Genomic DNA, 25,378 nt, shown 5'->3' with positions numbered 1-25,378 from the left:
ATAGCTTTGTGAGATCACTCTATAGATAAGTTAAAAAAATAGCTATCTGTTAAAAATGCAAAGAAATGTCCAAAACAGAATTTTGAAACTTTGCATCTGGACAGTAATAGTTTGCCACTGACTTACCCAATTCTCCTACTTGAAATACAGTAAAATTGACTATTTCTTTTGCAAAGATAGAGTTCGTGATATTATTTTTCTTTTCTTTTTTTTTTGCTGAGGTAATTGGGGTTAAGTGACTTGTCCAGGGTCACACAGCTACAGTGTTAAGTATCTGAGGTCAAATTTGAACTCAAGTACTCCTGACTTCGGGTCTGGAGCTCTATCTACTGCGCCACCTAGTTGCCCCATGATGATATAAAATTTCACAAGAAAATTCCCAAGGCCAAATTACTGGTCTAATCATAAAAAAGTACCTAATTTAGAAAAGTTTTTTTTAATCATCATTATTATTTTAAAGAGAGAATATGGTAAGGCTGTCTTTATAGTACAAACTGCTTTGATTGAGTATGTAGTGCTTAAGAGATAAACTTTATACTTAGCATACAGGACACACTATTTGGGATCCTTAATCTTTGCTGTAATCCTCACTAATTTGCTATTATATCTTTATACAAGTCATTTAACTCCTTGAGTCTTAAGTTATTGAAAAATATATGCACTATATGACCTTTACCACTCCCTCCCAGTCTAAGACTTTTTTTTTTTTTTTTTTTTTTTTTTGCTGAGGCAGTTGGGTTTAAGTGACTTGCCCAGGGTCACACAGCTAGGAAGTGTTAAGTGTCTGAGGCCTGATTTGGACTCGGGTCAAGGCCGGCATTCTATCCATTGCACCATCTAGCTGCCACCTAATATTCTTTTTTAGAAATCTTTTTGTTCATTTTAACTCTTCACCTCTTACAGCTGATTCCATAATCCACTTCTGCCTAACAATACTTTAACATAAAATATAATAAAACAGAAACACATATAAATAGAAGCCATTAACTGTGACACCACCTGGTGTTCAATGAAGTGCATATATATATATATATTTATTTATTTTAGTTATCCTATTTGAAAAACACATATAGTTATCAAAAACCAAAATTAACTAAAGAAGTTTCCCAAACTAAGTCCACATTGTAGAAGAAAACTGTCCATTAGTCTGCTTCTGTAATGTGATAGCAAAGTTTTAAAGTACTGATCAATAAAATAAAGAACTGGCAATTAATGAAATACTTTCCTTGTATGTTGATCCAGCAATATCACTACTAGGTCTATATTCCAAAGAGATCATAAAAAAATGGGAAAATGTACAAGTACACATCTCTTTGGGGTTGCAAAGGATTGGAAATTGAGGAGATGCCCATCAATTGGGGAATGGCTGAATAAATTTTGGTATATGAATGTAATAGAATACTATTGTTCCATAAGAAATGATGAGCAGATTTCAGAAAAACCTGGAAAGACACGAACCAATGCTGAGGGAAGTGAACAGAAACAGATCATTGCATACAGTAAGAGCAACATTGTAGGTATAATCAACTTTGAGAAGTCTTTGCTCTTCTCAGCAATATAATGATCTTAAGACAATTCCAAAATACTCATGACAGAAAATCTATACACATCCAGAGAAAGAACTATGGAATCTGAATTAGATTGAAGCATACTATTTTTACTTTTGCATTGTTTTTTCTTTCTAGTGATTTTTCCTTTTTGTTCTTTCACTATGTAACTAATGTAGCAATGTATAATATGATTGTAGACATATAATCAATATCAGATTACTTGTCTTGGGGAGAGAAAATGTGCAGAGAAGGAAGAAAAAAATTAAAAATAAAATTATAAAAGTAAATAATGAAAACTAACAAATTTTAATTATTTCCTCATACAACGTTGCATTCTCTTCCCTAAAAATCTCTAAAGTGGGGATATTTATAACTTAATTTTAACCAATTTACTCAGAAATGGAGATTTTGTAACTTTTCACTCCCAAATCAACAAAAATGCCTAAATTCTCTGATACCATGTTAAAGACTAACTAATAAGGTCAAATGAGCTAGTATTTCGCATTCTGACTTACAATATCCTTTCATTCAAGGATCTCCAAGTGCTTTTAAAATAAATCTCCTCATCATAAAGGCAGATTCTCTGGTATCTGCCATGTTGCTTTCTTAAGGAAAAGCTTTGAATGTTATGAAGTATAAATTAATGAATTTTCAGCCAGTGAGAGCTGGCATCAACTGCAGGTTTTGTTTCTGATCACTAGCAGGGTTGAAGATATTCTAGTTGAGCTGCTGTACTATCTATCAGCTCATACTTAAGCTATAAAGCTATACCAAACTGTAAGTACTCCTTGAATTCAGTCTTTGATGTTGCTGAGTGGTCCAGTGACTAGAGGGCAGCTCTAGAATAAGAAAAACCTGAGTCCTAATAAAGTCTTAGACACTCACCAGTTGTGCGATGCTGGGCAATTCACTTAACCAACCTTGGCTTTAATTTCCTCAAATATAAAAGGATAAAATGAGTACATCTATCTTCCAAGGTTCTTTTGAGATTAATTAAATGAGATAATTGTCAAGTTCTTTATAATACTATGGGATATAGTAGGTGCTCAATAAATTTTTTTTTCATTACAGATTCAGTCTCTAGACACCCTAAAATGGTATCAAATTGTAAACAAATGAATTAAACTTCATCCACAAAGCATTTCAAATAATTCTCGATCCAAATGAGAAGGAATTTGAAGAAAAAGATCTAATCTAACAAGTATATCTGCAGTTAAAGATAGGCAAACCAAAGGTTAAAAGTTACTTATCCAATATTAAATTAACACTCTTAGTTTTTCTAAATTAAATTGTCTATCCCTAGGACTTTTTCCCCCCCCTCTCTATCTTTGATGCAGAAATCTAATAGTAACTATGTCTTAGTTTTGGCTGTTGATAAAAGGCACATGGAATTAAAAACTACGTTAAGCAATCATGAAGATTAAAAAAAGTTAGGGACAATGATAGTAAAAGTACTATCGTGCTATATAGCAATTAAGAGAGTTTAATTGTATTTTCCACAATATCTGGTATTATACCAGTTAGATGAGGTATTGATAAAGCTGTAACATTTTCTGAAGCCCAATAGTACTTATGAAAATTGTTCTCAGCAAATTCAACCATAAGACCATTGAACAACATCTACTTAAAGCGAAGGGATATTATTTAGCAGAAGAGTTTTAGGGAGATAAGCAACTGGGATTAAGTGACTTTGCCACAGAGATAATAAGTATCTGAGGCTGAATTTGAACTCAAGACTTCCTGACTCCTAGGCTCCATGCATTAAGTTCCTAACTGCCCCCGTTATTTAGTGTTAATTGGGAAGAGATATTTGAGGCTTTAGTCTCAAGTCATAAAATTAATTTTCATATTATGAGCAGAAATCAGCCTCATTAATTTACAGTAACATTTCATACATCAAATCTTCATTTTTCTCCTATTAAGTTTCCATTTAGGGAATTATTTAAACCTTTCATTGCTTATCAGCAACTCTGAAACCAGTAAACAGGGATCAACAGGTATCTCTAGTCTGTTTTCTTATCTATTTGTAAGAACATGGAAGAAGTTGAAAATATTGGTCAAAACAAAACCTGGAACATTATGTATGGAGAATTACTCATGAGAGGGAAACAAAATAAGATACAAAAAGTACCAGGGTGGAGGTGGAGTGCTAATTTGGTGAAAAGCCATTAGGAAAGTAAGAAGAACATAGCTTTTTGTTAGCAATAGTTTTCAGGTAGAAGAGGGGACTGAGAGTCCCTGGCTTTTAAATTTTTAATCTATTGCTTGCCAGAAAACAGTGTAATTCTTAACATTCACAATCAAATATTTATTTGACTTGCAGGAGAAATGAGTTATTGCTTGCTTCTGGCTTTGATATTATGTGATTTGTCAAGGGTCAAATAGGTATATGTCTGAGGTAGGGCTTGCATGTGGGCTTCTTAAGTCCAAGGAAAGTTATCCAGCACTCACATGCTGCTTCTCCACAAGATTCATACCGCACCTTAAAGTTCATAAAGCATAGTCCTCATGATCCCTGGGGATGGGATATACTTATTCCTGGGAAAGTATAACAATTTATATTTTACACACTTAGAACAAATTTTTGAAAGGTAAACTGATGTACTCAGGATCCTAAAGACAGTATTTGAACAGAGTATGTTTAAGCTAGAAAAAAGACATGAAAGGGTAGTTTATATGGAAGAGAATTTGACTTCTGATTGTTCTTAGAGAGTAGAATGAGTGGTAAAACTACAAAGTACCCTGGCTCCCTCTCACTTTTCTGTCTTCTGACAGTTTATTTCACAAAGCATTCCCTAATTCACTTTGTAATCCAATGATACTGGCCTCTTTGCAATTCTTCACAGAAGTCATTCTATCTCCCCACACCTGCCATTTTATTTATCTGTCCAGTCCCCTCTCCCCTCCCCCAAGAATATTCTTCTTCCTCATTTCTACCCTCTGGCTTCTTTCAAGTTAGATAAAATCCTACTTTCTTACAAGATGCCTTTCCCAAAATGCCCTCTTACTACAAACACGTGGCCTCAGTATTATCTGTATATATATCTTCTTTGTTCTTGGACTTTTTTTTTTTTTTTGCATATTATCTCCCCCATCAGACTGAAAGTTCCTGGAGTCAAAGATATCTTTCCTTTTATGGCTCAGATGCTAAATAGTACTGAATGATTTGCTTGTTGAATGACAAAGACAAATTTAAACTTATTAAAAGTAGAGCTATCGCAAGGACCCACACTTAACACCACATACCAAGATAAGATCAAAATGGGTCCATGACCTAGGCATAAAGAACGAGATTATAAATAAATTAGAGGAACATAGGATAGTTTATCTCTCAGACTTGTGGAGGAGAAAGAAATTTGTGACCAAAGATGAACTAGAGACCATTACTGATCACAAAATAGAAAATTTTGATTATATCAAATTAAAAAGCCTTTGTACAAACAGAACGAATGCAAACAAGATTAGTAGGGAAGCAACAAACTGGGAAAACATCTTTACAATTAAAGGTTCTGATAAAGGCCTCATTTCCAAAATATATAGAGAACTGACTCAAATTTATAAAAAATCAAGCCATTCTCCAATTGATAAATGGTCAAAGGATATGAACAGACAATTTTCAGATGAAGAAATTGAAACTATTACCACTCACATGAAAGAGTGTTCCAAATCACTATTGATCAGAGAAATGCAAATTAAGACAACTCTGAGATATCACTACACACCTGTCAGATTGGCTAAGATGACAGGAAAAAATAATGATGAATATTGGAGGGGATGCGGGAAAACGGGGACACTGATGCATTGTTGGTGGAGTTGTGAACGAATCCAGCCATTCTGGAGAGCAATCTGGAATTATGCCCAAAAAGTTATCAAACTGTGCATACCCTTTGATCCAGCAGTGTTTCTATTGGGCTTATACCCCAAAGAGATACTAAAAAAGGGAAAGGGACCTGTATGTGCCAAAATGTTTGTAGCAGCCCTTTTTGTAGTGGCTAGAAACTGGAAAATGAATGGATGCCCATCAATTGGAGAATGGCTGGGTAAATTGTGGTATATGAATGTTATGGAATATTATTGCTCTGTAAGGAATGACCAGCAGGATGAATACAGAGAGGCTTGGAGAGATCTACATGGACTGATGCTAAGTGAGTTGAGCAGAACCAGGAGATCATTATACACTTCGACAACGATATTGTATGAGGATGTATTCTGATGGAAGTGGATTTCTCTGACAAAGAGACTTAACTGAGTTTCATTGGATAAATGATGGACAGAAACAGCTACACCCAAAGAAGGAATACTGGGAAATGAATGTGAACTATTTGATTTTTGATTTTCTTCCTGAGTTCTTTTTACCTTCTGAATCCAATTCTCCCTGTGCAGCGGGAGAACTGTTCGGTTCTGCAAATGTGTATTGTATCTAGGATATACTGCAACATATTTAACATATATAGGACTGCTTGCCATCTTGGGGGGGGGGGGAAGAGGGAGGAAGGGGAAAAAATGAAACATAAGTGATTGCAAGGGATAATGCTGTGTAAAAATTATCCTGGCATGGATTCTGTCAATACAAAGTTATTATTAAATAAAATTAAATTAAAAAAAAAAAAAAAGTAGAGCTATCCCAGACTGGAATGGGCTTCCTTTTTCCTTTCACTGAAAGCCTTCAAGTAAAGGCTTTCCAATTCACTAGTTATGGGTTGTCCTAGTTAGCTCCAGAAGGGTTTTCTAATTCTGAGATTCTGTATGTGGCTGAGAAAACAAATCCAGGTGTTCTGACCCTAAGACTAGTATTCTTTCCAAGTTCCCTGAAGTCCTTTTGGATTGTAAACATAAAAACTGATGTAAATAAGAATGACTGAATATTTATTAGGAAATATTCCAGCTAGATAGCATTAGATAAGAATTCTCTATTTAGGATCTAGGACAAATACAACACTTAAAACCTTTTGGGGAAAACTTGGCTTTTATTCTTGTAGAATTCACTAAAGGGAAATCTTTGGTAAGCAGAAGGGTCTTCAAGTCTAGGAATTAGTCTTGGAAACAGCTTTTAACTCTGTTAATAAACAAATTCACATTTTGGCCACAGGATAACTATTATCTTTACATTAACCTCAAGAAAACACAGGAATGTTACTTTTGCAGCTCTTGTCTTGTTTGGAATACAGGAATAGAAATAGAAATAGGAAAATTATATGGCTCCCTCATCTTAGAATATCAAATCTTTGAATATCAGAATATCATTCTTCTTTTCTTAAGATGACTAAAATAGAGGTGATAGCTATTCCATTAAGTGCCTAAAACACTGACAATGTTGCTTATTCAAAAGATGTGGCTACATAAGACTCAACTTCAGGTTTCAGTGCCTCCAGATTGTTAATCCTTTCCTAATGATATCAAAGTGACAATGCAAGTTTTTTAACCAGTTAAAAAGATTAATGAAGTTCATAAGAGAGTATAAACTCCTCAAGGGAAGGGAGTGTTTTATATTGCTTTCATAGGCACTTAAGCACTTCTTAGATTAAAGTACACTTAAGTATCACCTACCTATGTCATTAGTTCTATTATCAATAATTATACTTATTTGTATGGCTCTTTATACTTTGTGGCACTTTCACAAATGAAAAACATTTCAGGGGTATAGAAGTTCTAGTTTTCAGTACAAGTCATTTTTGGGGATAAAAATGAAAAAAAAGCAGGAAGCCCAGATTTCATCTCTTTCATTACCATTATTACTAAAAAAAAAAAAAAAAAAAAAAAAAAAAAAAAAAGCTTTCTGAGAGAAAAAAAATATCTTGAGATAGTGTCTAAGTATAAAGAAAAATTATATTTAATTGAAACGTAACACCAGTAAAGTTAGCAATATATATTAATGACAAGAAAGGAAGATGTGAGATTTCAAGCAGGAAAAAAAACAAAATGAAGACAAAGAAGGAAGGAAATAAGCATCTGTTAAGTGTGTGCTATGTGCCAGGTTCCGTGCTGAGCACTTTAAAAATATTTTATTTCACAACAACCTGAATGGTAGCTGCTATTATTATCCCTATCTTACAGATAAGACAATTGAGGTAGGTTAAGTGACTTGCCTAGGATCATAGCTGGTATCTGAGCCCATATTTGACCTCAGGCCCACCTGAGCCCATCACACTGGGCCACCTAGCTGCCTCTTTTGGCACTAATCACAGGATCAAAGATTTAGAGCAAGGGGAACCTTAGAAATTACCCAATCCAATTTCTTCATTTTACATACTGATAAGAAAACAGTCTAACACTAAATGACTTGTCTGTCCAAGTCACAAAAGCATCATTTCAAACTCAGAATTGGAAGGAGCTTTAGAATCCTCGCCAATTGCTCATCTTAATAAACAAATAAAAAAAAAAAAAAACACAACTCCCAACAACTCAAACCAGTCTTCCAGTCATGTGGGCACTTTCCTCCATAACACTGCAGACCAATTAAAGGTTATTTTCACTGCTGTGGTCCTTGGAAACTTCACTGGGGTTAAGGAATTGACATACTGTCTGGGTCAGACAAAATTATATCTGAATAAGAATTCTTTCTAAAACATAACTGATCTTTGCTTGAAACTCTCTAGAATGAGGAAATAACCTGCTACTTTCAGTCCAAATCTGGCCTCCGTTACTTACTAGCAAGTCACTTAATCACTATCTGCTTCAGTTTCCTCAACTTGTAAAATAGGGACAATATTAGTATCTACCTCACAAAACTGTGAGGATCAAATGAAATAATATTTGTAAAGTACTTGGTGAAGTACCTGATATGTAGTAGATGCTCAGTACATCTTTATTCCCTTTCCCACTTTACTTTTGGATAACTTAAGTTGTTAGTGTCAAATCCTGAAATAAATCACAGCTATGAGTTGAGGAATAAAGTGCCTGAAATAACAAGGCAGCAAAATTGCCACCCTGGGGGATGTTTGATGAGAACCATGGAAAAGTTCTTTATACTTTTAAGAAAAGGGGGGAAAGAGCTTGTATGAAGCAGCAAGACCTGCTTATAAGACTTCTCCAGTGGCCCCTGGAAGTTCCAGGAAGGAAAACCACTTCTTTCTGGACGTTTTGCTTGTCATGACATGAATCCCAAAGGAAGGGAGCAAAGTCCTTAGAAACTGAGATCCATCTTAAGCTAGGTAAATCTACAAAATAAATCTCTGGATGAATGTGAGTGGATAACTTAGGATATAATTCAACTCAACCTAATCAGAATAAATACAAATACAAAAACAATACTAAAATTCTGACATTATGAGAATCATTAAGGGAGAGGAGTTCATATTACATTTGGTAAGAATAATTTTCTGTCATGGTATTAACACTTTTCTGTCAGTAGAAAGCTCTGTCATATATCAGGCTTTAGCCTTTCTGTATGTCTATTGCTCCTAGTACTGCTTTTTATGGCCAAGCAGAATAAATTTATCCTTCTGAACATCACAACCTTCCAAATAATTTAATTCAACTCAATAAGCTTTTATTATGTGCCCATTATGTATATAAGAGCAAAGAAAAAAATAGTCCCGGGCCTTTGCTACATCATTTGTCGCCTTCCTTTTCTCCCTTCTAAGTTTTCAGTCCAAAGAATTGGAATTTCTTTATGCTAACTAGCTACGCCTAATACAGCCAGTTTACTTTTTTGTTTCAGTTCTAAACCTCAAAAGCATAGTTTGGGAGCAACTTTGCTATCAGTTACATTCTTACCACACTAAGAACAGGTTTCCTGGTACTTTGCTACTTAAAATGGATGAGTTATTAAGTGACAGACAAGGTCAAAAGTACCAGAAGCAGGATTCCAAAGGAACAAATCTTCCTAACCCACAACTTCAACCTTCACATCTACAATAAAGCATTAAAGCACTCCCCTAGTAATCCAATTCTCAGGGAACTTTAGGTAATATAACCCATGGAAAGAAAATATAAGGCATGATTCTAAAATAAGTTTCTGACAATCACATAACTACCAGGTGTATTTAGGGACCATAGTAGATTTTTTCGATCCCCCAGGTTCTGAAGGACAGCAACAACGAAAATGACCATGGATCGTCTTCAGTACTTTCAGTACTAGGGGAGAGAAAGAGGAGTAAAATCGCCCTTTTTTATTCCCGTTAAACAAGTACTAGGATTCCTTGAATTCAAGGAGGGAAATGTCCTGGAGCACTCCCTGGATTCCAGGCAGTACAGATATAGGGACAATCCCCGCGAAGTGAACCAACAATCTGACGGTCCTCATATCTAAGGAGAGGGCAACTCATAGCCCAGGGCACCGAGAGTATGTCCCACTACCTGGGGGGGATGACAGGAAAGCAGATGCTAAGGGGAATCCTTGTCCCGAACTTAGCCCTCCTCCCGGAGCCAGGACCACTTCTGGAAACAACCCCGATCATGTTCCTACGGGGCCCTGGACAACTCAGTGTCCTTCCCACAGTCCTGCAGCCCAACCCTGCCCCCAAGCTGGAAGGAGTTGCGGCTTACGCGGAGACCACCTTCCCGTTGAGAATTTCTGCTGGTGCCATGGCCCTTCTCTGCCCACAGCTCTCTTTCGGTCTCCCAGTCCTCCAGCTGCAAGACCCTCTTGATCCGCGCAGTACCAACAGACCCCACGTGCTGGCCGCCTAGAGGTTTGGTATCTACTGCGCAGGCGCTAGACCCCAGCGTGCTAGCGCGCGCGGTAAATCGACAGAGAGGCGGGGATGGGGTCGGGTGGGAAGGGAAACGTAGTGGCGAGGAGAAAGACAAGAAAGAGGAAACCACCAGTTATTGGCTGGAGGGAGCGTGATTTTGCAGAATACGTCATTTTAGCGGGAGGAGGAGGGTAAAGGACTCGGTAGGCCAGAGAGTGTTCAAGCTTGCCCTCGAATCTAGCCAATCAGGAGACATAGGGAAGGGGAGGAAAGTGACGCAGGATTGGTTGGGGGTGGGGTGGAACTGTTTCCCTTGAGGCAGTGGTGGCGTGCGTGTTGTGCGTACGTCCGTACATCCGGGGGAAGAGAATGAGCAGTCTGGACCTTCGGTGCCCTCTAGGTTCTTCGCTAACCTTCTTTTATAGTGGCATTGGTGCTCAACTACGGGAGCGCATAAGGAACAAATGTGGATATTGCCCCGTCGCTCCCAGGTTTGGTTTGCAGAAGCAATCCTGCCAGGAAAACACCGTGGACTTTGTCTCTGATTTCTGAGAAAACATGTTCACCGTCACCGGGAGGTTGTTGCAATGGGCAATATAACGCGTCGCTAAATTGACCAAGGATATGTTCAGAACTGCGACAGGCTTTTTCCTTTGTATCATTAGTGAATGAGTAATGCTGGTTATTTCCTATACAAAACAAAACAAAAAATTAGATTCATTGATTCTGCAAACTCTAGGATTAGAATATAGGTCTCCAGATTTAAACACACATTCCAGATCAGGATTAGCAAAAGAAAGTAGGATATCTAGAGATAGTGTATTGTAATAGTCACATAGGAGTTGTTATATCTTTTTTACAAATGAGGAAACTAAGGACTAAAGTTGAAACAATTGCGGGGATTACAGCTTCAGCTTCCACAGAAGGAATAATCCTCCTAACAAGTGTATGTGATGAGATTCATACCCAGCTCTTCTGGACTCCAATGGGGCACTTAATAACACTACTAGATAGCAAATAGATTTGGAGTTAGATTTGAGTTGGAAGGTAGATCTTGCAAGCCACAATGAAGATAGGGTATCAATCACAAAGAATTATGTGATCTCAATTCAGAGAAAATAGTGGGAGAGTTATGAATCTTTTAATTTTATTATAGATTTTTTTCAGTGATAGTTGTTTTAAAAAGTATTCCCAAATATAGTGTTAAATAATGCTTATCATTGGACAAGTTGCTTACTCTCTGTGCTTCATCATACCCTTTATATGTTTCCGTATATAAGATTAGCAAGTTGGGATATATTATCTCTAAAGCGATTCCAGCTAAAATTTGGTTATGTTATTACTAACAAGGTGTGACTTAATTGTTAATGGCTCAGTTGATAAAGCACTGGACTTGGAGTCATGAAGACCTGAGTTCAAATGTGGCCATCAGACTTACTGTGTGACCCTGGGCAAATCCCTTTACCTTGTTTTCCTCACTTTTCTCATCTGGAGTGGCTCTTTATTTAGAGAATAAAACATGAACTCCTCTGACCGATTTTTATGGGTAGACTTTTACCATCTGTCCTCAATCTATATAGTTTCATTCCCATTGTACATTTCTCCCCTATCACACTCTGCAATCCAATCAACATGGCACCCCTAGCTGTTCCTTATATAACATTCCATTTCCCATCTTTGTGCCTTTGGTGTTGTTTGGTTATTGTCTTTCATGTCTGTCATTCTTATGACATCACTATATTAGAGTCAAGTTACAGTCTCTCCAACAAATGCTCTACAAGTTGGGCATAAATAGTCACACAAATAATCCATGTGAACATTTAGAGTGTATTCCCTAAATTTGTGCATCTGACACTTCTTTTGAGCTACTTCAATTCTGCTTTTCTCATAGAGCTCAGCATCTTCTTTGATGAGGGCACACAAGCTGGGTGGTGCTACGCAGACCTATGCCAGTATCTCCCATGTCACACAATTCCAAAGACCTTGAAAGTATCCTTGTATCACTTCTGACTACCATGTAAGCACTTGCCTTGTATGAGTTCTCCATGAAATAGTCTTTTATGAAAGCAATATATATTTAGTATTTGAATGACAGCCCATTGGAATTGTGTCCTCTGCAGTAGTTTGAATGCTAGGCAATTTAGTTTGAGATAGGATCTCAATAGATAGCTTATTCTGCCAGTTGATCTTCAGAATCTTCCTAAGACGATTCAAATGGAAATGATTCAGTGTCCTGGCATGGTGCTAATATTCTCTCTAGGTTTAACAGGCACATAGCAATAAAATCAGCACAAGGGCTCTGCAGACCTTCAATTGGTATTCAGTTTAACACCTCTTCTCTCACACTTTCCTTTGGAGACTACCAAACACTGAGTTAGTTCTGGCAATGCATGTGTCAAGACGCATTATCAATGTGTACATTCCTGGAAAGTGTACTACTAAGGTAAGTGAATTTTTCCACATTATTCAAAACTCCATTTGCTTTGTGCCTTTGTACTGTCCATAACTATTTCCTAATATATACTCCTTCTTATGCCTCAAAGAGTCTTATTAATTTAAGACAGGGCTCAAGAACTACCTTCTGCATGAACCCTTCCTTATTTCTACCCCCAACTACTAATATATTGTCTTCCAAATTATCTTGTATTTAACTTCTTTTTAAAAATATTTATTTCACAAATAACTCTATATGTGCCTGTTGTTTCCCTTATTCAAAGAGTTGTGTACTCTTTGAGAGTGTTGTTCATTCTGTGTATTTCTATCCCTAGCAGGTAACAGGCACTTAATTAATACTTACTGACCGATTAATGAAAAGCTGATTTGTAGTAATTCACAAGAGATTAAAAAAAAAAAACAAAAAAAAACGAATCACTCTCGAGAGGGTTGAAAAGAGGAAAAGGATGAATTATAGTACCTTGAATATAAGTACTGCAAATAAAATTCAAGCTATTGATGAAATAGGAGAGCTTTGAGGAATTCTTCAAATGATAACAAAATTCATATGGACAAATGTCAAGAATGTCAAGAGAATTAATGAAAAAAATTATGAACAAAGGTAAAATGGTAACGAGATCTCTAAGTATATAAGAATGCAGTAATTATCATTGAAAATAGATTGTTATTAAAAATAGAAGACTAATCAGAAGAATAAATTAGATGACGAAAATTTAGAACCAAATGAACATAAAAATCTAACATTCAAACCCCCAAACATATTACTAGGGGAATTACTAGGGGGGAAAAAGTAGTTAAATACAACTCCTTATGCAACAACAACAACAAAAAAAAAAAAACTGATGGAAAAATTGGATTGTGGTTTAATGGAAAATGTAATTAAATCAACATCTGGTACTATATGGACTGGTTCCAGCCATGCTTTACTGAAGTCCCTGGCCTCACTCACTAGATGAAATTTCACCCAGAGCAGAAACAAGTCCCATTATGACTATACCCACTGTGTTGATTAGTTGCTGTTAAAAATTGCTCACCACATCTAAGACTGGCTTCAGTTATGCTCAACTTTAATTTTCAGCCATCTCAGTAGCTGTAAATGATGGTGAGTAGAAAATGATTTCTAATCAGGCCATTCTCCAATTGATAATGGTCAAAGGATATGAACAGACAATTTTCAGATGATGAAATTGAAACTATTTCTACTCATATGAAAAGGTGTTCCAAATCATTATTGATCAGAGAAATGCAAATTAAGACAACTCTGAGATACCACTATACACCTGTTAGATTGGCTAAGGTGACAGGAAAAGATAATGACAAATGTTGGCAGGGAATGTTTGTGGCAGCCCTTTTCGTAGTGGTTAGAAACTGGAAATTGAATGGATGTCCATCAGTTGGAGAATGGTTGAGTAAATTGTGTCATATGAATGTTATAGAATATTATTGTTCTTTAAGAAATGACCACAGGATGAATACAGAGAGACTTGGAGAAATTTACATGAAATGAGCAGAACCAGGAGATCATTATATACTTCAACAACAATACTATATGAAGACCAATTCTGATGGAAGTGGCTATCTTTGCCAATGAGAGGATCCAAAATCAGTTCTAATTGATCAGTGATGAACAGAATCAGTTACACCTAGCGAAAGTACCCTGGGAAATGAGTATGGACCACAACATAACATTTTCACTCTTTCTGTTGTTGTTTGCTTGCATTTTTGTTTTTCTTCCCAGGTTATTTTTACCTTCATTCTAAATCCAATTTTTCTTGTGCAACAAAATAACTGTACAAATATGTATACATATATTGTATTTAACATATATACTTTAACTTGTATGGGATTGCTTGCCATCTAGGGGAGGGGTAGAAGGAAGGAGGGGAAAAGTTGCAACAGAAGTTTTTGCAAGTTTCACTGTTGAAAAATTACCCATGCATATGTTTTGTCAATAAAAAGCTATAATTAAAAAAAAAAGAAAATGATTTCTACAACATCATGTTAGGCAGTCATTCAGTCAAGCAAGTACTTATTAAGTACCTATATTAAGCTCTGATATAAAGAAAGGCAAAAGACAATCCCAAGGAGTTCACAATTATATGGAAGAGATAATATGCAAATGACTCTTCAGTTTATTCTGTACATATGTCATTTGTACAATCAATAGAAGGAGGACATTAGATTTAAGGGGTACCAGGAAAGGGATATTAAGAAAGGTTTTCTATATAAGTTGAGATTTTTGCTGAGACTTGAAGGAAGCCAGGGTAAATAATAGAGAGGAAAAGAATTATAGGCATATGCGATGGCCAGTGAAAATGCTGTATTTTGGGAGATGTACTGATTAGGATAGTATCTGTGTCAGGGGAGAGTTGGGTATTTAAGAGATGTTTCAATGGTAGAATTGACAGGTTATGGCAAATGATTGGATGTGGAAGTATGGGTGAGAATGAATTAGGGGCTAGGTTCAAAACAGGATGACTTGGAAGGATGGTGGTATCCTTGATAGTATCTTTATTTCTTTTAATTGTTGAATTGTAGTTAAATATAGTTTTGTGATTCTTAAATGTAAGGATAATAAAGTATATTATTGATTATACTTTATGATATAATCATATTTGAACATAATATGACATAGTCTTTATCATAAGACTTGAAAGGGGAGAGATAATAAATTCATTTTGGACATAGGACAGACAATTTGATATAGCCAATAGATAGTTGAGTCTGCAATTTAGGAGAGAAGTTGTAGATGACCTACTTAAAGAGATTAGCTACAAAAGAGAGGAGTGAATCATGATATTAGCTAGGGGAATGGATGTATCAGGGCACTATCATCAGAATTCTGTGTCTGAAGGGGACAAAAGAGCCATACCTGGTAGACCAAAAGTTTGGAACTTTGTTGCTCAGAGTCAGATCTGAGATGAATATGAAATATCTGTTGATCAGTTCTATAGTTATCTTTATCTCCTGGAGAGAAAATTAATTATTAGGTCATTGTTTCATATTTTAAATATCTGTTAATGCTCAATTTTGAATCTTGTTGATTCATTTTTAAACATTTGCTTTGTGATGGAAAAAAGCAGTTTTTATACTTATTTGATAACGACTTCTTACATTGAGTAACTTTGCTAGATGGAATCCTGTTAATTCCCTTTTGGGAAACTGTAGATATGAGCCATAACTAAGGTTCAAGAAATTTTTTCAAGTTGAGGGCAATTGAGCCACAGAGAATAAGAAAGGACTTTTCTCTAGACCCCTCAAAAAACAGGACCAAAAGAGCAATTACATAATAATATCTACTAATTAAAAGAGTACCAAACAGCTTCAAAACTCTTAGCTACAACAGATAATGTTGGTACTTTGTCAATTCATGTGCTCGTCATTTTTTTTTTTTTTTTTTTTTTTGGTCATTTGGTAAATAATGGAAGGGTGAGTGCTTAAGTTTTTATTTTGTTTTATTTGTTAGTTGTTTTCTAATGGAAAAATATCTTTTATAAGGCAGAAAGATCCAAACCACACTTTTTACCTTTTCTTGTGTTTTGAATTTTAGTGGGTCAGTTAGATGCTTTTTTTTTTGAGAAGCAATTGATTGAAACTACCTAGGGTTTTAATTTGCTACATAAAAAGCCATTATATCTGACTGATATTCTTTCCATCTTTCAAAATTTAAGTTCCACCTCTTCTATGAAAATTTCCTTGACCATACCCCACTAAATTGATATAATCCTTTTCTTAAAAATTTTGTTTTTACACATTATACTATGTATTATAGCCATTTGTGTCTTTATCTTATTCCTCTTAATTTAATTGCAAGCCCCTTGAGGGCAAGGATAGTTAAGTATAGAAATTGAATCTAAAAGAGATTTCAAACATATTTTACTTTGTACTCCTCATTTTACAGATGAAAAAAACTCAAATAAAAAAGTGATGAACTGATTTGTTCATTTTTACATTTACATGTACATTTTACATGTACAAAATTTACATGAACTGATCCTGAGTGAAACAAGAAGAACCAGAAAAACATTGTACACAATAACAACAAGAATATGTGATGATCAACTATCCACTTATATAATCATAATTCATAATTTGAATCCAAATCCTTATTATTTTACTTAATTCTGTATCCTCAGCCACATACTAGGCAATTAATGAGTATCAGTTGAATTGAATTGATTTGAAATCAGGGCAAGTGTTGCTGACCTTTGATCCTTGTGATGTCATCACTCAGCAACCACTTCTTTGAAATGTCAACATTCTATAGGCATAGCAGTGCAGCCGTTTAATAAGGCTGGAGACTGTTCTTAGATCTGCATTTTTCTATTTTATCTGATATGGTAAAAACTTCTGAATTCAATTATCTTCTAGATAAAGTGTAGTACATCATATTCTTCTACTTTCAGGTTTTTACAGCATTTGTAAGACTACTTTGGAAAAAAGTAGAAGAGACATATTACCATCAAAATCACAGGAGGAGGTGATCTGATCTCCAAGTAGCTTCCTGTTTTATATTTCCTATAACTGGTGAGTATTGTAGACATTATATTTGGAAAGCTTCCAAAAAATGCTCAGTTAATATTTGGTGCCCATTTCATAGTGCTAATTTTTGGAGACAGGATAAAAATCTGCCAAATAGGACAACTGAATTATATTGGGATTTTTCTGATGTATTAAACATGTTTTAGGGACCAAAATTCCAGTTTAGATTGTATAATCCCCAGATTGGATTACACATTTTTCTCTTCTCATCTAGAAAATTTTAATGGTTGGGAAGACTTTGTTCTTAGGAATTGGTTAATTAGAGTAAAGACATAAATGACTGATTGTTATTTCTTTCAAATATCACTTATTTTAACTATAGAGGCTTATCCTAATGTAATAGGCACCTTTTGTTTTGGCCAGAAACTCTGAGGATCTTCTCTTCCCAGACTGATTCTTTTGTGAAGGCGTACTAAGTTCTCTCCCCTCATTTTTTTGCCTCAGTTCTTACCTAGTCTTAATTATGGAATGGGTGTTGGCCTTAGACAAGCTGAAACCTGGTAAAGATCTTAGCTTAAAAAGACCCAAGGTCTCCTACTGCATCAGGAACCATTATCAGATATCTAGACCCATGTCTTGCCAACAGATTCCAAAGACTCTGTAGGAGAGAGTGGAACTGCTGACTTTGTACAGCTCTGCCTCACTTAAATCCAATTCATTTGCAAGTTAGGATATCATCTTCTTGTCACTAGTTCTTGAGAACAAAGGATGGACAACAGTCAATGCCTATAACTGAATTCTACAGTTAATATAATAATTTAATGTATAAAAGATTCATGTATTGTATTGCTTATATTATACACATTTATATGTAGCCCAGTATGTAGATATGTAAATATAATAGATATATACATATATGTGTGCATATAAATGCAAGTTACTGCAAAAGTTATAATCTAAAAACTGTGTTTTGATGATCTCTTTAGAAACAAAGTCCACCTTCTTGGCTCTAAGCAGCACAGATAGCACAATTCAGCTGGGATAGCTCCTGTGAGAATGTGCTGAATAGTGAGAAAGAGAGTACAGTGGAACCTCTCTGAAGACATTGCTGTTGAGTAGGTAGACCTTGTGGCTCCTCATACTGATATATTTTGTCTTCTTACAGAAGCAGCTGAATCACCAGAAGATCTGCTATCTCTGGCATGGCAGATCCTCACCAATTTTTAAGTCAATCAGATTCAGGAAAATCTGTTGCTAGTCGAAGCAAAGCACTACTTGATACTATGATGTCAAAAGTCAGATATCCATCATCTCACACATCTCGAAAAAACAGCGCAGTGATGGGTCAGGTACTCTGACATTTTTAATACCTATTTTCCACACCCTTACAAAATATAGCATTGTGTAGTAGTTTTCTACAAATTTGATTTGGGGTTTTAACCTAAGTTCTCATTGAAAAAGAAAAAAAGTATTCTATTGAATGTCCATCTCCCCATAATTGATGTACTTTACAACTACTTTTCTTCACATATACTAGTAAAAGTTATTAGAGTTAAGATTCTTTGAATCCTTGCCCAGAATAATCCTTGGCTTGATTTCTAGCAACTTTGAAGCAATTAATAACAAAACATTTTCTTCCAATGAAAATTAAAGCAGAGTTAATTTTGTTTTAGTTTTTATGATGCATTTTATAGCTGTCTTTAATTGTAGAAATAATCAGTTAATATTGACTCATTCATGTCATCAATATATTTTATGGCTCACAAGAGGCAAAGATAAAGGGTATAAAAAGGCTGAACATGTTAACTCTGTATCTTACCCTATTAAGAGTAAGGCCAGTGATTGTCCTCCCACCTCAGAGATTACCATTTAATCAGTTTACTATATGCATGTATACATTAAAAAAGTAAGTCAATCCAAAATGTTCTAGTTTCATTATTTGATCTAGAATTATACCAGGAGAAATAATATCCAATATTAATCTAAGTCACCAGAAAGAGATAACATCCAGATTTTATCCCTACCTTATTGACTTAATATCCTCTGAGGTCCTTACCAATTCAATATTTTTGGATGGTTCTTCATTTGGAGGCAGCATAATAATATAAGCATAATATTAAGTACTGAAAACTCAATTTGATTACAAAATAATTCAGCAAGTCAAGTAATTTCAGAAGCAAATGTTAGTTTCTAGCTTAAAAATTCATAGCCTGAGCATCAAAACAGTTAAAAAATTAATCTTAGAAGACCTAGTTTAGAACCCCAGTTCTGTTACTGTGTGATTTTCTTTTTTTGTCACAAAATAGTGATCTCTAAGATTCTCAAAAGGTCTACCATTCAGTGACATTTGTTCAGGGATATAAATGGAACATTTCCTCTATTTTTTCCTTCCTTCCTTCCTTTTTTGTTTTCTCCTTTCTTCATTTCCTTTCTTCCTTCCTTCTTTTTCTTTTCCCTCTTTCTTCCTTTTTATTTCTTTTTCCTTTTCCTCTTTCTTTCCTTCTATTTCTTTCTCTTGCTAAAAATTCAATTTGATTAAATAGACAGTTCACCAAATGAAGTAATTTTAGAAGTACCTTAAAAATTTATAGTCTGAACATGAAGACAGTTAAGAAATTAGTTACAATTTATTTCCAATTTCTTGAGAGAAAGAACACCTCTGTAGATGAAAATGAACTCTTTGTAATTATAAGGATATCCAGGTCTGGAAGACTCATCTTCCTGAGTTCAAATCTGGCCTCAGACTTTTATTAGCTGTGTGACCCTGGGAAAGTCACTTAAACCTTGTGCGCCTCAGTTCCTCATCTGTAAATGAGCTGAAAGAGATGGCAAACTACTCTAGTATCATTACTAGAAAATCCCAAATGGGGTAACAAAGATGATTGAACAAACATGACTGAAACAATTGCACAACAGCATGTTTTATAACTAAAGATAATTTTGTACCTAGCATAGAAGATTTTCCTGAGCACCATAAAATTTGTCATTGTGATATTTAAGACATTTTAATTAAATATTTGAAATTTTATTGGAACTCTTGGATTAGTGACATCACCCATCAGTAATGGCATGGTTGCTAGCCATGGTGCTGAAGCAATTTAGCCCTGTGTGGATACTATCCACTACATCCATGGAGGTGTTATTTGTTTATGTCTTGCTTGTGGTCAGGGATGTCAATAATGGTTTAGGGTAAACTTGATCTCTGTGAAAGAATGAAATTCTCTTTGGAAGGGTTTCTAGTACCTATATGTCTATAAAAGGCTGAATGGAATTGGGTTAGTTTGGCCATTGACAAGCTATAAAATGTGATGAAAATTGACTGACAGACAAATATCTTTTACATTCCTGTATAAGATATAAGATTCTGAAATCCCATATATAGCCTTCAATAGAGAGAGAAAACTGGAAGACAGATATCCACTATCTCATCAACAACCAGAAAAAAAGAACAGATTTGTATTTGTGGTATAGATTAAGAGCTCATAGGTTAATGTTGAAATAAAGTACAGTATGTTTACTCTCCAACATGTAAATATCTAATTTGTGAATATCTTTTGTTTATGAAGGTTAAATTGTTCCTTATTTCTCCCTCTCACTAATCATCAGAGGTCTCTCAGCAGCCTGGCCAAACTTGCCAACAGAAGGTTGAAGATGCCAATTGGTAGTTGGTATCTATCTAATTCAATGCTTCTTTACTATTTTCTCCTTTCTTTCCCTCAGAAACATCATGCAAATGCCATATTTCTGCTTTTTCCATCATTCACTGTTCAAATCTCAGTTAATTCCATCTCAAATAATCTCCCATTGTTATACAAACATATGCAAGTACATACATGCTGATATTAATTTAATTTATAGATCTTAATTTGAGGGGAGGACTAATAGATTGATTTCCAGATATCTTTCTACCTTCTTTCCTACCTATCCTAAGTCTATTAAAGGTGATAATTTTTAAATATTATTTTCCCCCAGCTACATATTAAGAAAAATGTTGGCCTTCATTTTTATAGAATTTCGAGTTTCAAATTTTCTCCTCCCTTCCCCCTTCCAAAGATGGTAGGCAGTTTGATATAATTTATACATGTATCATTATATAAAACATACTTCCTTATTCACGCTTTAATTGGGGGTGACAATACATAAAATTCAACTATTATGTAGATGGAAAGACTTAAAGTCTTAAAGATTCAGGAATGGGGTAGAGCAGGGGAAATGTCAAGACCCCCACCAGGAGTACTGATGCTGTACAAGTAGGTCAGACAATAGTGATAATGTCATGAGTTAGGAGGACACTGAGAAAGGTAGATGGTACTCTTCCATTTCATCAGAAGGAACTGAGGTTGCTAACTGGTATTTTATTTAAGTTATTTTATTAGTAAAGCAGCCCAAAAAGGATTTAGGATGGTTTATATTGAGGAGATCAAAGAGAGATGGCAAAAAGGGGAAAGATAATCCATTAATTGTATAGGATGAATTTTGTGTTGGAATCAGTAGAGGAGGTAAGTGGAGAAGGATGCTCCTGATGATGAGCAGCCAATTCAACCTTGAAAACCTTGATTTTAATACTGGCTTTTAGCAACCATTTCTTTCTAGTTCTTCAATGCCTCTTTTTCTACTTTCTACTCTCATTAGATCATTGAAGCATTTCTGTGAGATTAAGTGTAAGTATTATTATTGTTTCACACATATATTTCACAGATAAGGAAACAAGTTTATAAGTGAATTATACAAATTAGAAGTTACCCAAAGTCACACAGCCAAGATATGAATTCAAATTTTCTCTTTCCAAGTATTCTTTTTATCATCATTCTACCTCTTTAGTGTATTCCTATTTTGATGGATTTTGTGCTTTCATCCATATGAGTGTTCCTTCTGTGGTAAAGATGGCATCCCAGTTGCACCTTCTCAACATATGTGGCTTGTCATTTATAACAATAAATTCACTCAAGATGTTCAGGACTTCTTGGTCTCTTTGATTTTATCTATATAGCAATGGAGCACATGGGCTACCTACTTCATCCCTTGTTTTTGTAAGTTGAGATACTACCTACTTTTCAAACTGTACATCTCTTTTTGAGATCTATTATAATGCTTCTGATAGACAATATTCCTTTGATAATATGCTATAGCCCATTTAATGCAGTTTTGATTGGGGCTAAAAGATTGAGGCAGAGGGAGACCTTTTTTGATTGGAATTAAGACATTAATACAAATTAATCCCTTTAGGATATCAGAATCTTAAGATTATAGATTTAGCGACTAACAAATCCCTAGTACTTATCTGATCCAATCCCTATTTTTTATAAGTGAAAAAATTGAGATCTAGAGAAATTAAGTGACTTAAAAGAGGTCCCACAGGAAAAACATTGTTCTTGCTATCTCATCTTCTCTAAGTTATAGATATCTTAATTAAGAGATACTAAAAGACATTAAGACAGCAAATAAATATTTCCATAAGACCTCTGAAAAATAGTTCTGAGGTATTATTGAGATAATTTACGATCTAAACTTAATTTTTCTATATGTTTCTAAATAATGTCTTAATGCAAAGAAAAGACGGATAGTCGGGAATGTAATGTTTTCTATTATTATATCTGTTTTTTTGAAATAGAAATGTATTGTTACATATTTCGAATTTTCTCTTTGATGTTCTGCTGGGCACATGACAATGATTTTTTTTTCTGTTTTTCTTCTTATTTTATTTTTTTAAGTTTTAAATAGAATTTTTAAAAGGAAAAAACAAAACAAATGTTTACTGGCATAATTTATTTTCTTTTTTGTAATTTTTCACTTTAGCATATATAATTAGAATCTCCTGAGTTGTCAAAAGAGAAGTAAGAGCAGGACTCAGAACTGAAATGTGCTTAGTCTGAACTTTTTAAAAATATTTTAATGTTCTCACTGTCATCCCTATTTTATAGCTGTGTGCTTAGTTGATGACTTTAAAATTTGGGTTCCAAATTCTTAATAGTTGCTCAAATAAAACTGAGGAGCATAGAACACCCAGCAAACAAAAGATAATGTTATGTAATTGGCCCATAAAAGATCCCCCTACAATTCCAATTCAATCTTCCCCAAAAGTGAATTTGGTCAGTCTTCTCTAGAATTTTTCAAGTCATTGTTTTCCCTCCTCCTTCACTTGCTTTCTTCCTTTTCTCCTCCTTTTTCTCTTCCTCCTCTCCTCCTCCTTCTACGTCTTCTCTTCCTCTCTCAAAACATTGTGGAGTATTATCTTCTTTTTATCTTAGACATCCATAGTTCCATAAAATTTCTTTTTTGTCAGTGTCAACTATTTACTCATATTTTCAGCCTTTCTTGAATTGAAACTTTTGTTAGGTTAGCTTCTTTCCACTTTTGCACTCTTAGGCAGTGGAATCTTGCTGCATAGTATTGGACATAATTGAATGACTGAACAACAGCAGCATCAACAACAAAGCACTGAATTTTCTAAGAACCTTGGGTAGTTCAAGTCAGAGTACCACAAAGAGTCTCTAAAGCATTTCAGATTGATTTGTAACATGCAAAATCATTTAAGGAAAATTAACCATAACTAAAATCTAATCTAATCTGCTTTTGTGATATTCTTTCTCTTTGAGAGGGATATTTGATTATCTGTTCTGTAATACCAGTATTGGTCATTACAGGGTTTTTTTGTTGGTTTTTTTTGCTAAGGCAATTGGGGTTGGTCATTATAGTTTTATTAGCCTTTAATAGACCTACAGTCTTGAAGACCAATAACTTTAGGGAAATGTATTTTGGGGTTTGGAATTTTTATTTCACCAGGTTTCATGTAACCAATTGGTTTTTAGAATATTTTATTTAATATTTCAAAATATTTTTCCTTGTATTTTAGTTTCATAAATTTTCATTCAACAAAAAATTGACAGTTTAGAAATTGTTCTTTCTCTTATTTGACATTAGGAGGAGCTCTTGGAATAAAGGAAAACATCTTGACAAATAAGCAAAGAAATACAAAACTGGCTCAAAATAATGATGGTGGTGGTGGTAGTGATGATGATGATAACAATAACAATAATAATAATAATCATTAGCTCTAATATGTAAATGTTTCCAATTAAATTAGATGGATATTGAACAACATGAGCCAGCCACTTCCTATCTTTGATCCTCACTTTTCTCACATATTCTCTCATTTCTAGAGTTAAATGGAATCTTCCTAGTAAACAAAATACAGCTTAAAAACACTGTAAAACTTTTACTGGATGTTAGACAAATTTTCCTCAGATTTACTATATAAATTTCCATAGTCCTTTTTACCCCATAGATTGATGTAGGTGGACACATTCGTTTTAGGTTAAGTAAAGTCAACCAGCATTTATTAAATGTTAACTGTGTGTCTCAGTCATCTTGTTTAAAGACCCTGTGCTGATAGGATAGAACTTTTTTGGGAGGGAATATTAATGTGTGCTAGGTTAACAAAGAAAAATATTAATATTTCTTGTTTGTTGTTTGAATGACTGTGATAGAATAGTAAATTTTTAGTTCTGTCCATAAAGTTGATGTTAAAAGATCAAATACTTGAATTGCATTTCTCTTTTCAGTCTTCTTTTGACCCACCCCTTGAAGCAGTTTCCTCTCCAAATCATATGCTGTACTTCAAAAGGGGAGCCGATCCAGTCCATACAGACTATGCAGCCCTACTGGTGAAAAACAAGAGTCTTCAGACAGAGGTGTGTGAATCCCTTAATACACAGTTTTGGGGAGAAATTTTTCCTTAAGAAATAAGTGACAGATCTCATCTCCTTCCTGAGTTGCTTTCTGGAATCATGGCTTCAGGGACAAGGCTTAGAAATAAACGAAAAAATTGTACTTTTCATTAAATGAATGCAAAACCAATATCAGATTCCTTTGAATGCTAGAATGAGTGGCATTTGACAAGAATGTCATTTCCTAAATTGAGCTTTCTAGGGAACTTTCATATCTATTTTAATCTTTCTATATAATGATATTAATAGAATTAAACCCAGTTTACTAATTTGAGAAATTATTAAGGTTGAATATTTTCTTATAATCTTTCAAAGAATTTTTTATTTTAACTTCATCAATTATCGTGATTTTTACTTTTACAAGTGTTTCTTCAATTTGGTCTTCTGATTTTCATATTAGTGTTAAATTTGGATTAATGCACTAAATGAGCAATACATACATCTAAGGTTCTGTCTTGGCTCTTTTCCCATCAATATTCTTTTTGGTGCATTAGTTATTTCTATTGTTCCATTTAAAAAAATTGATTCA

The 25,378-nt window shown here is 34.6% G+C and overlaps 2 protein-coding genes across 2 annotated transcripts in view; one reads left to right on the top strand and one right to left on the bottom strand.

Moving 5' to 3' along the window:
- MTHFD1 (methylenetetrahydrofolate dehydrogenase, cyclohydrolase and formyltetrahydrofolate synthetase 1) overlaps nucleotides 1-10,218 on the bottom strand; it is a 77,987-nt gene extending 67,769 nt beyond the window's left edge. The window contains exon 1 of the mRNA XM_051977808.1: nucleotides 10,038-10,218. Coding sequence (XP_051833768.1) covers nucleotides 10,038-10,078 — 41 coding nt within the window. The 5' untranslated portion in view covers nucleotides 10,079-10,218. The remainder of the gene's footprint in view (nucleotides 1-10,037) is intronic.
- Nucleotides 10,219-16,912: 6,694 nt separating this feature from the next.
- Nucleotides 16,913-25,378, top strand: part of LOC127549616 (coiled-coil domain-containing protein 170-like) — a 31,507-nt gene continuing 23,041 nt past the window's right edge. The window contains exons 1-3 of the mRNA XM_051977807.1: nucleotides 16,913-17,167; nucleotides 18,288-18,471; nucleotides 24,685-24,813. Coding sequence (XP_051833767.1) covers nucleotides 18,325-18,471; nucleotides 24,685-24,813 — 276 coding nt within the window. The 5' untranslated portion in view covers nucleotides 16,913-17,167; nucleotides 18,288-18,324. The remainder of the gene's footprint in view (nucleotides 17,168-18,287; nucleotides 18,472-24,684; nucleotides 24,814-25,378) is intronic.

The sequence above is a fragment of the Antechinus flavipes genome, chromosome 2 (genome assembly GCF_016432865.1).
Source record: "Antechinus flavipes isolate AdamAnt ecotype Samford, QLD, Australia chromosome 2, AdamAnt_v2, whole genome shotgun sequence".
NCBI classification, from domain to species: Eukaryota; Metazoa; Chordata; class Mammalia; order Dasyuromorphia; family Dasyuridae; genus Antechinus; species Antechinus flavipes.
The sequence above is the reverse complement of the archived record's forward strand: the minus strand, read 5'-3'. Positions and strand labels throughout refer to the sequence as shown.